At 37.0% G+C, this 16011-nt stretch overlaps 1 protein-coding gene and 1 long non-coding RNA gene across 3 annotated transcripts in view; one reads left to right on the forward strand and one right to left on the reverse strand.

Annotated features, from left to right (window-relative positions):
* Positions 1-497: 497 nt before the first annotated feature.
* On the forward strand, positions 498-6285 carry LOC308668675. Of its 2 annotated transcripts, XR_014026569.1 has the most exons (4): positions 498-542; positions 2426-2546; positions 2926-3109; positions 6247-6285. It is a non-coding gene; the product is annotated as an uncharacterized lncRNA (long non-coding RNA). The 2 variants fall into 2 exon arrangements; XR_014026570.1 differs by lacking the exons at positions 2926-3109; positions 6247-6285 and adding an exon at positions 3110-3212.
* A 927-nt stretch (positions 6286-7212) lies between these two features.
* Positions 7213-16011, reverse strand: part of GRK7 (G protein-coupled receptor kinase 7) — a 45453-nt gene continuing 36654 nt past the window's right edge. Inside the window, exon 4 of the mRNA XM_081328640.1 lies at positions 7213-7375. Within this exon, the coding sequence (XP_081184766.1) occupies positions 7294-7375 (82 nt within the window). The 3' untranslated portion in view covers positions 7213-7293. The remainder of the gene's footprint in view (positions 7376-16011) is intronic.

The raw sequence follows: 16011 nt of genomic DNA on the forward strand, positions 1-16011 counted from the left end.
CATCACTTAATTGTGAATGTAATTTCTAATCAGAGGTTCAGGGCGGGTCTACACTTCCAGCTTATTCCAGAACAAGCACACCCGACACATCATTTCTCAAGGACACAAATGCACGACCACCTGCTTCTCCACCACCTTCCGCCTGTCCTTTCTGGTTTCACATCAAAAGTAATCTTTTCAGCTGTTGTTTTTCACAAGTCTACCAATGGAATGGTGAAAAGCTGGGTTTTTTCTTTGTTTTACAAATTCATTGTTAGAAGAGTGGAATAACAGGCCTGCCTTGGTTTTTTATTGTGTACGCAGCTGAAAATGATAAAAATTCTGCCACTTTCCTCTTCTAGCCCAAGTAACTGCTTTCCTTTCTTTCTCCCTCCCTCCAGAAAGGGGAAAGGATATGGAAAACCAAGCTTAAACACCAAGCCATTGTCATGACCAAAGCAAAGCCTTCAGAAATCGTGGGTGCTCCATCATTGGAGGTCTTTAAGAAGAGACTGGACAGTCACTTGCCTGCTTGAGGACTAAAAGACTAAAAGACCTCGAAGGTGGGACTAAAAAACCTCCAAGGTCCCTTTCAGCTCTATTCTAACAAGTCCAGCCAGTTCATACATAGGAAGGGAAGTGATTGAAGAATGCACTGTGGAAAAGTCCTTAGTAAGACACAGATATTGTAGAACTTATTTGTTAACATATTCCATGGACTTCTCATAATCTGTGAACTCATTCTATGAGTCAAAGGTTAATAAGTGATGAAAATAATAATATAAACAGCGAGGCCAAAGAAGCAGCATTAGAAATGCAGGAGGAGCAGTGAGATGTGCACTGCAATTTATAATAGGATGTTCCTGTCAAGTTATCTGCTTCTAACAAATGTTTTCCAATTGCTAATGATTCTTAGCAGTTTTGAATCCTGCAAAAAAAAACTTACGTAATATTTTTTATATTACAATAGCATGTGACTCACATGTAGATATTATATCTAAATCATAACATTTGTTTTTTATTCGTGCAAAATAAGCTATGCAAAAATGGAGTTATTATGAAACACACATTAATAGTAGTGGTTTCTTCAGAGAAACATGTTTACATTTAGAAATTTTGTAATGCATGAAGTTGATTTAAATATTAAATAGTACAAGAGACATGCTTCTATAAACTATCCACAACAATGTGAAAGGCTTCCCACTCTAAAGCAAGGATGAAAACCTTTGTGTCATTGTAAAAGAAAAGGTCTGGCTGGCTGCCACTGAATCAGATGAGTAGTGCCCAGCAAAATGGAATCATTGTATAAATTCCCATAAATACTCCCTACGCACCAAGGCGAGGTTCTGTTCTGACATCAGAACAATGGTGAGAAAACCAAGCAACCAACAGGAAAAAATTGATTCAAAAGCTCAGTTAAGTGTGATAGCAATTCTGTTCTAACAGTTATTTCATTTAGATTTATGATTGTAAACTGTGACTTTCACTAGGCCCCACTGCTTTTGGATGGATGGATGGATATATGGGTGGATTCATGAATGCATGGATTCATGGATGGCTACATGTATAAATTTTATTACAGTTATAAAGCAGCATAATACTGTGTTTTAAGCAACTGTTTATGTAGCATACTTTATAGGTTGAAGTTGTGGTGATGGATTTCCAAAAAGCTATAATTTTACAAATATTTTTACAAATAGTAAGAATATCTGATATATCGTGCTTATAAATCAACTTACTCTTTTACAACATTCTTGCAAAACTCAGTTTGGAGCATGTTATGCAAATATAATTTGTTGGGTTTCTTAGTTTTAAAGGACAGTTTTTACAACATGATCTAGTGGCCCTAAATGAACACTTATGAATCCTAAGAGACTCTTAATAGAACTTGCATGTATTGATTCCTAACAAGGACTTAATTGATGCAGATAACTTTGTATCACTTAAAAAGAAAGATAAATTATGCCACTGATGTGAGGTATTCTTATCAGATTTATTTAACTCCTCTATAAGATGTTCATCACAATCTACCCACATAATATATTTGCTACACTTTACAATGATAATTGGTTTGTAATTTGTCACTAAGTGATGTGTTTGTAAAGTGCAGGGTCATGTGACCATGCTACTTAGCAGTGGACATTAGTATTTCTAATTGCCATTGCTAAATGAATCACCTCGGGTTGTGAAAGGAGGATTTTATGTGATAATCCTTTGCAACCTCCTGCTGGCTTCTCCATTGACTTGGGTGTAGGAAGCCAGCAAAGAAAGACACAAATGTTGATCATGTGACTGCACAGAAGCTTATTAGCAAGGATCACCTGTATTTGGATATTTGCCTGAGCACTACAAATGTGTAAATGTGTAAAATTAAAGCAGCATATAATAACTGCATCAGGATATTGATTTAGTTAATCAAGTTAATATGGATGTTGATTTATTTCAGGTTTTCTAAGTCAGCTAACTGCAGGTTAATGGAAAGAATGCTTACAAAGAAAGATTCAGCTATCTTTGAATATTGCACAGCAAAAGTTCCTGATGCTTTTTCACAAATATGAATAAAATCAGTAAGTATTTTAATAGCAGCATCTATGAAATATAAAGGAAAAGGTTTATTTTATGAAGTCAAAAAGGACAGTATAAACGTAAGAAAGAGAAGAAAATGGTTGTTATTTAACTAATGGAAAGAAAACTAGTAGGGCTAAAAACGACCAGTAAAACATTAGCGATGACCACTATTTTACTATATTTTCATTCTGCATTTCACAATATTATCTTTCAAATATCTTCACTCATGTTAGTTTAAAAATGGAGGTGGCAAAGATAATTATTAGAAGGCAAAATTATAGATGGAAAACAGGGTTGGTTCTCAAAATTCAAAACAAAGTGTCAAAGAATAAGCAATGCAAGATGTTCTTCCCTCACTGAATGTTTTTTTTTTTTTAGGTACCAATAAATGTGTCCTGTTTCGTTATCTGGTGCCCGACTATAGGATTCTTTCTTATTTTGATTTCAATCCAACACTGGGTGTTCTTTCTGTTAAGCAGTATGACAGGCAAGCATTGCTTTTCTGGGCAATGAATAGGCCAAATTAATTTCTTTCTCACTTTGATTTTATTCCTGGATCTAGGTATGTAGCTTCCTAGTGTTCGAAGACTATATTTCTCTATATTTCTCTTCTGCTCTTAAACGGAAATGTGGAAAAAAAGAAGCAGATCTAAGATGCTAAGGTCACAGAAATCAAATGAGAGAGCTTGTATTAGGGAAAGTAAACTTAACTTGGGCCTTTATACAATTAAAAGCAGAACAAAGCAGCATGTAATTCTATGCGGATTTATTCAATCATGTTTGTTTATTCTGAATTTGTTTCCCTTAAGAAAATGATATGCACGTATGAACTTTGAGCTTTGTTCTTATGTCAGTTCTTACTCTACATTGACTTTTACTACTGTACAACGTATAATAATCAGACCTCAACAATATACAAAATTCAAAAATAAAACAGGACCATATGTATTAAATTAAAAAAATGATGAAAAGAGAAATTTGTACTGTACTTTTACTTTTAAAATCTCCCTATAACCTTCCATCATTCTCCAATTCTCTTCACTATACTTACAGCCAGTGCTTTTTCTGTAAAAGAAAAAGGTGCCGGAACTCACACATGTCATATAACCTGCCTTGCCTACCCTACAAGGTTCTATTCAAAAAAGGTGCCGGAACTCCGTTCTGAGCGTTCTATGAAAAAAAAGCCCTGTTTACAGCTGAATTGAATCACTGATCTAAATTAATATATTGAAGGAAGCTAGTAAATCTGCAACCCTAGATCTAGAGCTGACTCGTGGAATAAGTACACTTTCTGAAAAAGTAACGTTCCAGCATCTATAGCAAGTGTTACAGAAAGCCAAATGAATTAAGTCAGCACCAGGAGGGAGAGAGAGGGAGGGAGGGAAGGAGAGAGAGAGAGAAGGGGAAAAATTGAGAGGCCATTATCTGATAAGTGATATAGTTTCTTTATGAAGTTTCTCAGCCACCATAAAGTGAAATAAAACTATCCTCATACTGTTATTTTGGCACAATTATAGTTGGATGACTCTTAAAGATGCTGTAAACCACAGTGGATAATTATAAGTTTCCGTGTATTTCTCATTTCAAATAATAGGAAATTGTACACGGTTTTTTTCCTGTTCTTGTTCTATGGCCTCTAGACAATGACTAAAAAGATTGAATTTATTAAGCACGTAATGTTTGTCCTATCTTAGTAATATTTTGCAAATAGATTCCTTGTAGCATTTTTTCTCTGTGGGTGTTTTAATGGCTCTTCTGGTGCTACCATCCTTGTCATTCCTCATCTTTTATTAATTTACTAAATGGGTTTTTAGAAAACAATCTAAGAAGAACACTAAAAGTGTTCTTTTACCTGAAGTGAAAAAAGTGTAATGACTCTGTCAAATGTACTTTAAAACTGAGAATGGTACATTTTTTCTAGTAGATGCCTTTGTTTGTTCCTATTGAACAATCTTTTTAAAAGCAGCAATAAATATAACTCTATTGACTGACTATCCTAGCTACTATTTGGTTGAGATATACTTTATGTAGGTGGCAAGTTACTATATTGTAACTGCTAAGAGATGTTACTTTTTAACCAACAGCTTATTCATCATTATGAATTTGCTTCAGAAAGGGATTGGATAAATTCATATATGATAAAGTTAATACTATTGGTCATGCTGACTAAACCTTAGTTCCAGGACTGGAATCAATTACTGTTTGAATATCAGTTGTTGGGGAACATAAATGGGAGGGAATGACACTCCATACATAGGACAATTCTACACTTCCTTGCTACTCTCAGATACCAACCCCACCACAACATACAGTGTTGCCAGGTTCTGTGCAGCTGCACTTAAAATTTGTCAGAAGATAAATATTTTTAAAGAGCACCCAGTATGTCATTATAGAATGCTCTGTATTATGATAGATTTGTTGTGTTTCCCTATATCCATTTACAGATCATACCCTTTCTTTTAAACTCTTTTTTGATCATCTTTATATTTAGCTTTTTATTTCTAATTTTATGCCTTTATGTATAATTTTATGCCTTTTAGTTTCTTGTACCCCACCCACCTTATGCTGGTCTTTGACCATAGTAGAGATTTGATTTGATACATTGTGATATATCAATCTGTTTGAATAGGCCCTGTCATTATGATCCATCACCTGTATCCCATGTGCTCACAGGTAGAATCAGATATGATGACATTACAGAGAACTCTTAGAGCAACCACTGATCATGCATTAGGTATTTTTGGAGTCAGGAAGGGTAAGCACTTGCAAAATTAATTTCTCTTCCTCTAAAATCTGAAGCTCCAAGTCCAGCAGATCTTTTGCTTCAACTTTGAAGGCAGAGGAAGTCCCTGCTGGCTGCAACTCTAACTTCAATAAGCTCTGGCTTGAGCAAGAGTAGAAAATGTAAATAGCTGCATCTTAGAGGTACTAAATAGATTTCTAGCCATACTGAATCTGACCTTCTTAAAAAAATCTGCTCTGATTCATTTCCTCAACCTGCCCATGAATATTTAGTATGTCTTTGACCAATGAGATTGGGATGCTCACAAGGAAGAGGCTATTAATTAATTAGCCTGTCACACAAATGCAGTAGTCTTCATCTTCCCATCAGTAATAAGAATTAACCCATTACTGTTTGAAGCATTCCACATTTACTCAATTTCTTTTGGAGAAGAGTCCAACTGCAGGGACCAAATTTGAAAGGAAGAAGAGGAATGAAATATTTTTTTTATTTGAGTAATGCTGAATCTTGTCCCATATCAGATATTCAGCTCTTAGAGTATGAACGAAAGGGTGAGAGATACAAGAAAGAAACTTCAATCCTGACTCGAGTTTATGTATGAATCTGCATGTTTATCCATATGTAAATAATTTTCTGTAGTTATGTTCATTCTGTCTGCATTATTTATATGTTAGTGTAACTGGTAATATCACTCTATTGACCACCAATCATCTGTGAAGTTTATTGCATGTACTAACGGCTCTAAATTACTCTAAATATTGTATTGTTTTTACAGACATAGGAAAGAGCTGGTGAAAGCAGTAAAAATATTTACCTGAAAATAGTTTTAAGTCGAAAGAAATTCTCTATATTATTTTTATTTATTTATTAGATTTTTATCTGGCCTTTGTTACTTTTAGATAATTCAAGGCTGTGTACATAACTAATATTCCTTCCTCCTCCTATTTTCTTTATAGCAACAACCCTGTAAGGGGATTTTGGACTGAAAAAGGCTGGCCCAACTTCACCCTGCTGGCTTTCATGCCTAAGGTGGGACTAGAACTCACAGCTAGCCACAACTCTTGCCTCAAAAAAAACAAAAACAAAACTTTTTGGTGGAAGATAATAATGTACTTTTTGGCTATGATCCTCGAATAGACTCATTAAAAATCAATGGTGATAGTCTTATAGTGCTCTTCTGTTAATAATGCAATATTCCCATCATACCATTCCACAGTAGACTGAGGCATGACATACAAATATATAATTATAAATGGTAGTTATTTAGAAATGAAAATAATGGAATCTAGATACTTTCCTGAATAGACTGAAGATAAGAATTATTTAAACATTTATTGCAATAATATTTCCAGTCACAATATATTTCCTGTTAAATATCACTTCCTTTCTAGTACTATTAGATTTTTTCATTGTTCTTTCGGAAAAATAGGATAGAGGCTATTTTTAAGCAAGCAGGAAAATATTGAGAATAATAGATAATTAAAAAACTATTTTTATAAACAATGAATGGATTTGCTGATAGCTTAAGAGACAATGAAACTTGAAAGTTTCTAATATATTTGCTTGATTTACAGCAACCTTTCTCAGTCTGGTACTTTGGACTGTAATAATGCTAAGGTCTTACTTTCTTAGTAAACCAGAAAATAATAATTGTAATAACAACCACAATATTTACAAATGCCAAAATGAGTCTTGAAAACTATTACAACAGACCTATAAAGAAGGGTACCAGGACTCCTTACAGCAGGGGTGTCAAACTGCCGATCTGCGGGTTGGTTGCATCATGCGGAGGCCCATCCCACCCCAGATCTGGCAATAAAAGTCATGATACGTCGTGACACATCATGTGATGCGGCAAGTTTGACACCTGTGCCTTACAGTTAAACCATTTTAATGGCTTGGTGCCCTCACACAATCTCTCAGAGGCCTACGCATGCATATTTTTTCTTGTTATCCCATCAACATGTTTCAAGAGATGGAGAAGATCTGAAGGCAAGGCACTGTCAGTATGTACTTTTGGCACTCATTCTTTGGCCAGATGAAGACAATGGTACCCTGCTTCCCATTTGCTCTTGTACAGCTTTCCTGGGGGAAAAACATGAGTTAAAAGGAAATGTAACAGGCCAGACAATTGCCCCAATAATATTACAACACAGTAGAATAATATACATGAATCTGCTTATCCCTTTATTCCATTTATTTATTTTAGAATAGATATTGAAAAGATCAGCTTATTGGATCAGTTCATAGAACGAAACTACTACCAAATGTGTGCACTCTTGTAAGGCTGGTTGAAGTTAAGCATGAGTCAGCTACTAAACTTAAGAGGGCAACTTCTTTAAAAAGCAAAAGCATTGTACTAAAGGTATCCACACTTCTCAAAAAATGTAAGAAATCCTTGCAGAAAGGAAAGCAAGTCAGAGAAGCATTAGAAATATTCAGATGCCAAATTTGGATGACTACTAAATGGCAGCAAAGCAATGCAGAAATTTGCTGACATCTAGCAGTTGTCTAGACTTTTGCAGGTCAGGTTTTATAGCTGTAATTCAGGAGGGTCACAAAAGGAAGAATAATGTCACTCTTACTTTGTCTAAAATGTAAATGAATGAATCATGGTATTTTAACACGGTGTGGAAACAATTTTAGAACAGAGAAACAATAGATAAGAAAATTATTATATTTTGGTAGCAATGTAACTAGATGTTCCATTCAATTAGGTAAATATTTCTATTCTGTATTAATGTATCTGCCCTATCCTATAAGTCAACAGCCATTTCATATATACCTGTAGATACATTTCTTCTATCTAGTTATCCAGTTTTATACTAATGTCCAGTTTCATAACTTTCTGGAAAGCTATTAGGTCAGTTATTGAAATTTATGTTTCTGAGCCTTTGTGGAGTTCATTAGCTTATGAAAGTTATCACATGGAACAACTGTCCTTATGTTTTAGATTCCATTGCCTTATCTTGGTCCAGGGGCCCTGCCCTTCTACCCTGCAGATGCTTTGAGGCCTACAGTTTCCAGCACCTGCAGGGCATCTAATGATTTTCCCCTCACTGCAGTGCTTATTCATAAGAAATGAGCCTGAAAGAGCTGACCCAAAAGATCAGTTTTTTTCTTGCATGTTTCCTGCATTTTTGAGTTTTGCAACTCATTGCTTCGGGAGAGTAGATTGTCTGTTTTGTTTGCTCCAAGCAAAAGGTCTCCATTTTATATTATATTGTGGTCTGATCAGTGGTTGGATTCAGCCAGTTTGCACCAGTTCGGCAGAACCACTAGCTAATTTTTTGGTGCCCAGGCCCAGAATGGACTTCCAGAAGCAGCATCCACACAGAAAACTGGTTGTTCACATATTTGAATCCCTCCACTGGGCCTGATATTGTTTTAGTGTGATGAATAAATAGCAGGTCAGCTTTCTTCCACAATGCCTTTTTGACTTGTTGGATGGAGCAGAGGAGGTGCTGCCACTTGGCCAGTTTGGAGCCAATAAGTCCTTTAGGATTCAGGGACAATTGATTCAAACCATGGTGAAACATCAAAAAAAAAACCTATTGTTTTTTTAAAAATAAGACTTTTTAAAATTCTGTCTTTGCTACTTACATAAATAAGTCAAGACAGCAAACATATCTAATATTCATTCCTGCTCCTATTTTCTCCAACAATCTTGTGAGGTGGGGTGGTCTGAGAGTGACTGATTTAAAGTCACCCATCTGGCTATCATACCTAAGTGGAACTAGAACTCACAATCTCCTAGATTTTAGCCTGATATCTTAAACAGTAGACCAAACTGGTTCTATTATCTATATACTACTGAAACTCTTGTCATTACCAATAATTGGGCATTGTTGCCATTACCAATGCTCTGCCACCCAGAATAGCTCCACAGCAAGATGGCTGGCAAATAAATTTAACAAACAAATAAAACAGTGGATTGTAGTGCAACAATTTTTTGAACCAAGATACTTCATATGGATTAAACAGTGGTCCCTAACCTTTCTGGCATCAGGAACCAGTTTTGGAAGAAAAATTGACTTCCGCAAACCAAGGAGGGATGGTTTCATGCACAACCTTGATCCCATTCATGCGCAGATGAAGCTTCACTCACTCACGTGCTGCTTACATGGTTGGTTGCTAATGGACCAGGGACTTGACTGCGGCCCAGGGGTTGGGGACCCCTGGATTAATGTACAGAATGTGTCCAAAATCCCAAAGGAATGAGATTTGGAAAAGTTGAAAGTGTTTCCAGATATTTCCAGCTGCTGCTCTGGTTAGGCTGTTGCTGTAATCGTGATGCCTATTTTGAAGATTCCACGACAGCTTCCCTGCCAATCTTGCAATCCCTTGTTGCCACCCCCACTCACCCAGCAGCAAGTAATTGTTGCATGATGTAGCTCTTAAAGAAGCAGTAACTTGAAGAAGAAAGAAAGGCTGGATACTGTGGAGATGGTTAGCAACATCAAATTCCTGGGTGTGCTGCTAACAAGTAGGCTGGCTTGGTCGCTCAACAACAAGACACTGGTGAAGCGGGCACAGCAGCGCCTGCATTTTCTGCATCGCATGAGAAAAACACATGTTCTTTCCCCTGTCCTCCGAACTCAGACAGCAGTGCGACAGGTGTCGGGGCATGGGAGGCCTGACTGCAGCAGTAAGACATCACCCAAAAATAAGGCCGGATCTTATTTTCGGGAAAACATGGTATGTATGTACATAGCATGTTTATATATGTGTTGTGTATGTGTACACTTTTGAGAGCAGGCAACAGAATTTCATTTTTAATGTGTGCCAGTGTGTCCACAGTAAAAAAACGACAATAAATATAGACAATACGTATCTATATTCTTATTGCTTTATGTGGCCCTTGTCTGCCACACAAATGTGCGCATTATTTATATCCCATCTTTGTTCAAGGCACATACATAATGCTGCATTTCTTCACAATAATCCTGTGAAGTAGTCATCACATGAGCTGCTGTGGTTGGAGATGGAGTAGAAACTGGATATCTCTGTTACCAGTCAAATAGATGAGCCATTACACCTTAGTCCATGCCCATCCTGTTTCACCTTTTAACTGCTTCCTACTCTGAAACTGAGGGTAGATCAGCTTCTCCTTTGGCCATTGGAGATCAGTTAGACCCTGTCCTGCCCTAGCCGTCAGGAGGTCACATGATCCTATTTTTAAACTGGGTCTGACATCTTGTTACAACTCAGTCGAAGTATTTGCTAGCAATATGTTTATGGAAGACATAATTTCTAATATGCTGCCACTGCTTTCTCTGCCCTCAGCATCTGATTTGGAAACTCATGCTGTCCTGCTCTCTTAATTGGGACAAGCAGGATAAAAGGCTCAAAGATGAGAGTGATTTACAATATTATAATGCAATCCGCAAAGCTTGCTAAGTAATTTCTTAGCATAGACATGTGAAGGGATTTAACAATGCAAAGCTTGCTAAGTTGCACACAGTTTGTTTCCTTCAGTTAAGTATGTCTTATATGTGCAAAGAAAGTGGTTTACATCACTTGTCAGTCTTGTACCACATCCTTACAAATGGCATCAGGGTGATTAGTATACAGTATGTAACATTGTGTTAGGGAGCAGCAAGTTAATATGGGTTGAAGTAGTGCTATCTTTAGCACGCACAATTATTTATTTATTTTTCACATTTCTGAATCTCCTATTTCCCTCAAAAGCGGGACTCTGGACAGTGTACAACAAAACGTCAAAATAAATTATATAAAATTAAAATGTTAGAATTAAGATGTTAGAATTATTTTTTTTAAAAGGAGACAATATTAAGGCCATAGTTAAAAATAAATTAACAGAAGCAAAGGGAGGGCTTTCATGGTACCAACCAGCCCCACAGCTCCATACCCCTTTGGGCTCTCCATATGAGGCTGCAGAGCTATGGTTTAAGTCCTTCTCAGAAAGCCAGGGCTTATCTCACTTCTGAGGAGGGGTGAAATATTCCAAAGGGCAGGGGGAATGGCAGAGAAGGCTCTCTTTCCAGATCCTGTCAGTCAGAATTCTTCACCTGACAGACTCTGCAGCATACCTTCCCTGCTGGGCGGGATGGCCCCATGTAATGGGATGGACCCAATTCTGTAGGTAGCCTGGCCCCATGTTATGTAGGGCTTTATAGGTCACAACCAACACCTTGAATTGGACCCAGAAACAAACTGGCACCCAACGCAGTTCACTGAGCAGAGGTGTTATATGTGCCCTTCTTTGGGCACCCATATAGCTTGTGGTACATTTTGCACAAGCTGTAGCTGTCAGATACTTTGCAAGAGTAGTTCCATGTAGAGTGTGCTGCAATAGTCCAAACAGGTGATAACTAGGGCATGGGTAATTGAACAGAAAAACTCCCTTATCCAGGAAAGGATTCAACTGGTGCACAACATGGAACTGAGCAAAGGCTCTCCTAGTCACAGCTGCCACCTGCTCCTCAGACAGAAGCCATGAATCCAAGAGGACCTCCAGCTTACACAGGATGTCTGGGGTAGTGCATCTCCATCCAAGACCAAAGATGATAAATTCCTGGATACAGAGGGCTCACCCACAGCTATTTCTCAAGGTTCTGCTGAAGTCTATTGTTTCCCATCCAGCCTCCCACAGCCTCCAGGCTCCATGAAAGAATCTCCACAGCATTACTTACTTCACCTGAGACAGAAATATATAACTGTGTACCATCAGCATAATGGTGATACCTCATCTTGTGGTGACTAATGAACTCACCCAGTGGTTTCATGTAGATGTTAAAAAGGAGAAGAAAAAGCACCGAGGTCTGTGGCACCCCACAAAGCAGGAGCTGTGAGCTAGACATTTCCTAATTTATCAGGTTACACCAGCCTCCTTCAGTTTGTAGTTTCCAGATCCATTAGCCAGAATGGGTGGGAATCTTTCTGTTGTTTGATTTGTATCCTGCCTTTCATTCATGAAAATTCTGGAAGTGATAGTCCCAAAGTCTCGAGAACTTCAGGTTCGCTTAAGCTATATATAACATGGTATGTTTGAGCTATAAAGAAAAATCCCTTAGGACACAGGTGTCAAACTCGCCACGTCACGTGACATGTCGCAACATATCACAACTCTTTTTGCATTGCTGGCAATGGGGTGGGCGCGGCTTCGGTATGATGAAACTGGCCCGCGGGCTGGCAGTTTGACACCTCTGCCTTAGGACATTCCTGTGTAAATAACAGTAGTTGGGTAAAAAAATAAAAATCCCCTCTTTTGTTTCTGATAATATGTTGAAAGGAAAAAAAAGAGGCAAAATAACCAGCATTGCCTTTTGCCCTTCAATACTAGCTTGGTGTTAGAAAATATGGGCATGGGGAAATGATTGTTTGTTCTGAAGTTGACTTCTATACATTCAGCTACTGTATATGCAGAATGCTTCTTATGGCAGGAGATTTTTAGTTGCCTCATCATACTTGCTTTAGCTTATTGTCTACAATCCTATGGATGCACATCTGGAAATAAACAGTATTGATTACTATTCAGTGCTCTTCCAGAAAAGCATTTCATATTATTTTTTCTCCTAGCTTATATGGGCTTGTAATGCAAAACAGTGTTATTAATCTTTTTATATAATAAACATTGGTATTGTTTGAGCACACTCACGAAAAGGCTGCCAGTTACAAAGCATAAATTTTCCAGAAAGTGAACTTGTAAAGTTCGGCCCATCATCATATTCTAATTACCAAAGATGAGCCATACTATGCCTTGTTTACTTTTATCTATTTTTTTCAGTCAAGTGAGCCTAGACCTGTGAATAAAAATAAAGACGCTGTTGGGATCTGACGCTGAATTCCAACATGGAAACTGTTAATTTTTAAAATGTCAGATCAGAAAGAAAGACTGAGAGGCACCATCTGAGGAATATTGGTGCCCATGGCCTTACATTAGGGTCTCATAATTAATACGATGGTGTTTCATAAACAAGGCTCCAGGTGGAATAAGCTAAAATACTTAAAATATTGAGTTAATTATACATAACAACAGATGAAGAACTGGGGTTGTATGTAATAACTTGTGAAGGAGGAATGCAACTGGTATATTTTGACTTACCTCATTCATTCTTTCCATTCCCCAAAGGTAGTGCATTTGCCCTTCCCCTAAACCAGGGCTTTTTTTGTCATAGAACGCTCAGAACGGAGTTCCGGCACCTTTTTTGGATGGAACCTTGTAGGGTAGGCAAGGCAGGTTGTATGACATGTGTGAGTTCCGGCACCTTTTTCTTTTACAAAAAAAGCACTGCCCTAAACATAGAGCAAAGCTTCATACTAGAAGTATGTTTGGCTGGTGGTAAAATGGAACAGTTTGGAAGTAGAAGGTAGGAACTGTTTTTTAGGATTCTCCCTTACACTTACCAAATCCCATCAAACAAATTTTAGAGACTTATATTTACCTGGAAGATTTTAAGTTTGTTTTTCTTTGCCAGTAGTGTGTTATTCTTTTCTGCCAATTTCTTTACTAGATTTCTTTATTTTGACATTTCATTACTTCATGTTTTCAGAGTCTCATAATTTGCTCTACCATTTCCCCCACCAGTTACAGCAGGTCAATATTCTAATCACGCAAGAAATTCTCACAGTTAAAAGAACGTTCTGTGAAAGACCTGTATTGCTCTTTAGCTGTATTGCTCATTACCTCTATAACTAAAACTAATGTTTTAAAAAAGCAGAATTAAGAGCCCAGTGCTGTTTGAGAGAAAATCCAGGATTGCTTAATGCTATTGCTTAAGCTGGTTTTGCTAGACCTCACCCACGCATGGTGTATGTCAGTACAAGAGCTGGCAAGCAAAAATGGAGACAGTGCATTTGATTTCTCTATTTGTATGGAATAAGATATATCTAGCACATCTTTCTAGCATGTTTTTACAAAACTCCACTGAGAAAACATAATTCAATCATCCATTTCAATCACTGCTGTTTTAAACAGTTAGCCTACTATTGTTACCTGGGTTAACAAGTTATAACAAAGAACCAGAGTCATCACAGGAGTATTGCAAAAGGATTACTTAGATCAGAAATGTTAATCCAAACCAGAGGGCAGGGACAATGTGTCTTTTATGTAGCCCAATCATCTTCCGAAACTGTTTTAAAATGAATGTGTCAATTTTAAATTTTAATTTGGTAAAGATTGATAAATGTAACTCATAAAACAAAAATTCTTTGGGGGGGTGTCTTCCAAAATTATTAAAAGAGGAAATGGGTCCTGAGAGGAAAAAAAGTTTAAGAAACACTGCTTTAAGGTATTTCTTTTATTGTAAGGTTTTTATTGCAGTGCTTAGGTAACAGGAATCAGTAAACATCCTGTACAGCTTACTGAGCAGACACTGAAAATCAAGTCCCTAATTACAGTGTTTTTTACACTGAGCAGTGCTCCCTGCTCTCTAAAGGAGGAAGGAAATAAAAAACCAAAATTCTTGCCTTTATAATTTTTATGTCCTATTGGCCATAGGATACCATATTGGAAACAGAACTATATACATCAGTTCACAATATCCTGCTGGGGCTTCTAAAAAGAAAGAGTGGAATTGCAAATCTACATCTACTGTAATTTTAAAGCAGGAAAGAGTTTTATGATAATTCTTTAAGGCAAAACTTTACAATGTGTGGACTTTACCCAACATGCGAGATGGGGAAATTCAGGAAATTGAAATCTATATGTCTTAAAGTTGCCAAGGCTAAGAAACACTGTCTTAATCCCTGAGTTGCCTGAAGGGATTTTGACAATCCGTTCTTACCTTTGGCATTAATTCCACAAATATAAGGTATGTTTGTTTTTAAAAAACCACTCTATGTAATAAAATGTTATTTGTCATAGTACCTGCTGGTTCAAGTGCAAAATATTGGATGCATGAGCTTGTTTTTTCAAGATGCAGCAACATAAAAGCATGTTCAGCTGGGATTTCATCACCTCAGATAGTCCCAATGAGGAACTACTTTATGTGTTCATTAAATTTGGTGCAACAAGGAAATAAGACTTTCAGCCTTGCTCTCTTGTATGCAAGGCTGCCTAATAATTTTACTTCTCCCAAATGAGGTTGCAATGTCATCTAATTACAGATTTCTTGTAGCAACCATTAAAATGTGGTGTGTACTGCCAGCTTTCCTAGCACAATGAAACACATGTTGTTTTCAGGGTGATAGTGCAGGGACAAAAATATGCTGAGAAAAAAACATGCAGTCTTGATCTCAAAGCAGAAGTTAGCAGAATAATATCTGCCAACTCTTATATTAATGTATATTTAAGTTGTAACATTTCTTTATAATATACTAGGAGAGTTTGAGGGAAATGGAAAATCAATTTATCTCTGTTTTTTCATTCAAGAGGCTGAAACATACAGCTTATTACATTACAGAAATGCATTATACAACATAATAGACATACTATGTTCAAGGCACATCACTGAAATGAATTAGGAAGAGTTAATCTGAGGTCTAATAGCACTTTGGAAAGACAAGAGTTGAGTGTCCTATACACTTTTAGTTTAACCAAAACTTAGATGTGTGAGGAATGCTCTCCCATTTCTACAACTAAAGTAAAATCAAGAACTAGTCTGTTTAGATGTTGGAATGGAGATGTCACTTGGGGTTTTGGCCAATCTTGACTGACTTGAGCAAGCCCTAAAATTATGCTGCAGGAAAAGCTGATGATGACAATGATAATGACTAAACACAGCTCAGTGATAGGCCAAGAGTTATGCATTCTGAAT

The sequence above is a fragment of the Vipera berus genome (genome assembly GCF_964194415.1).
Source record: "Vipera berus genome assembly, chromosome: 5".
Lineage (NCBI taxonomy): Eukaryota > Metazoa > Chordata > Lepidosauria > Squamata > Viperidae > Vipera > Vipera berus.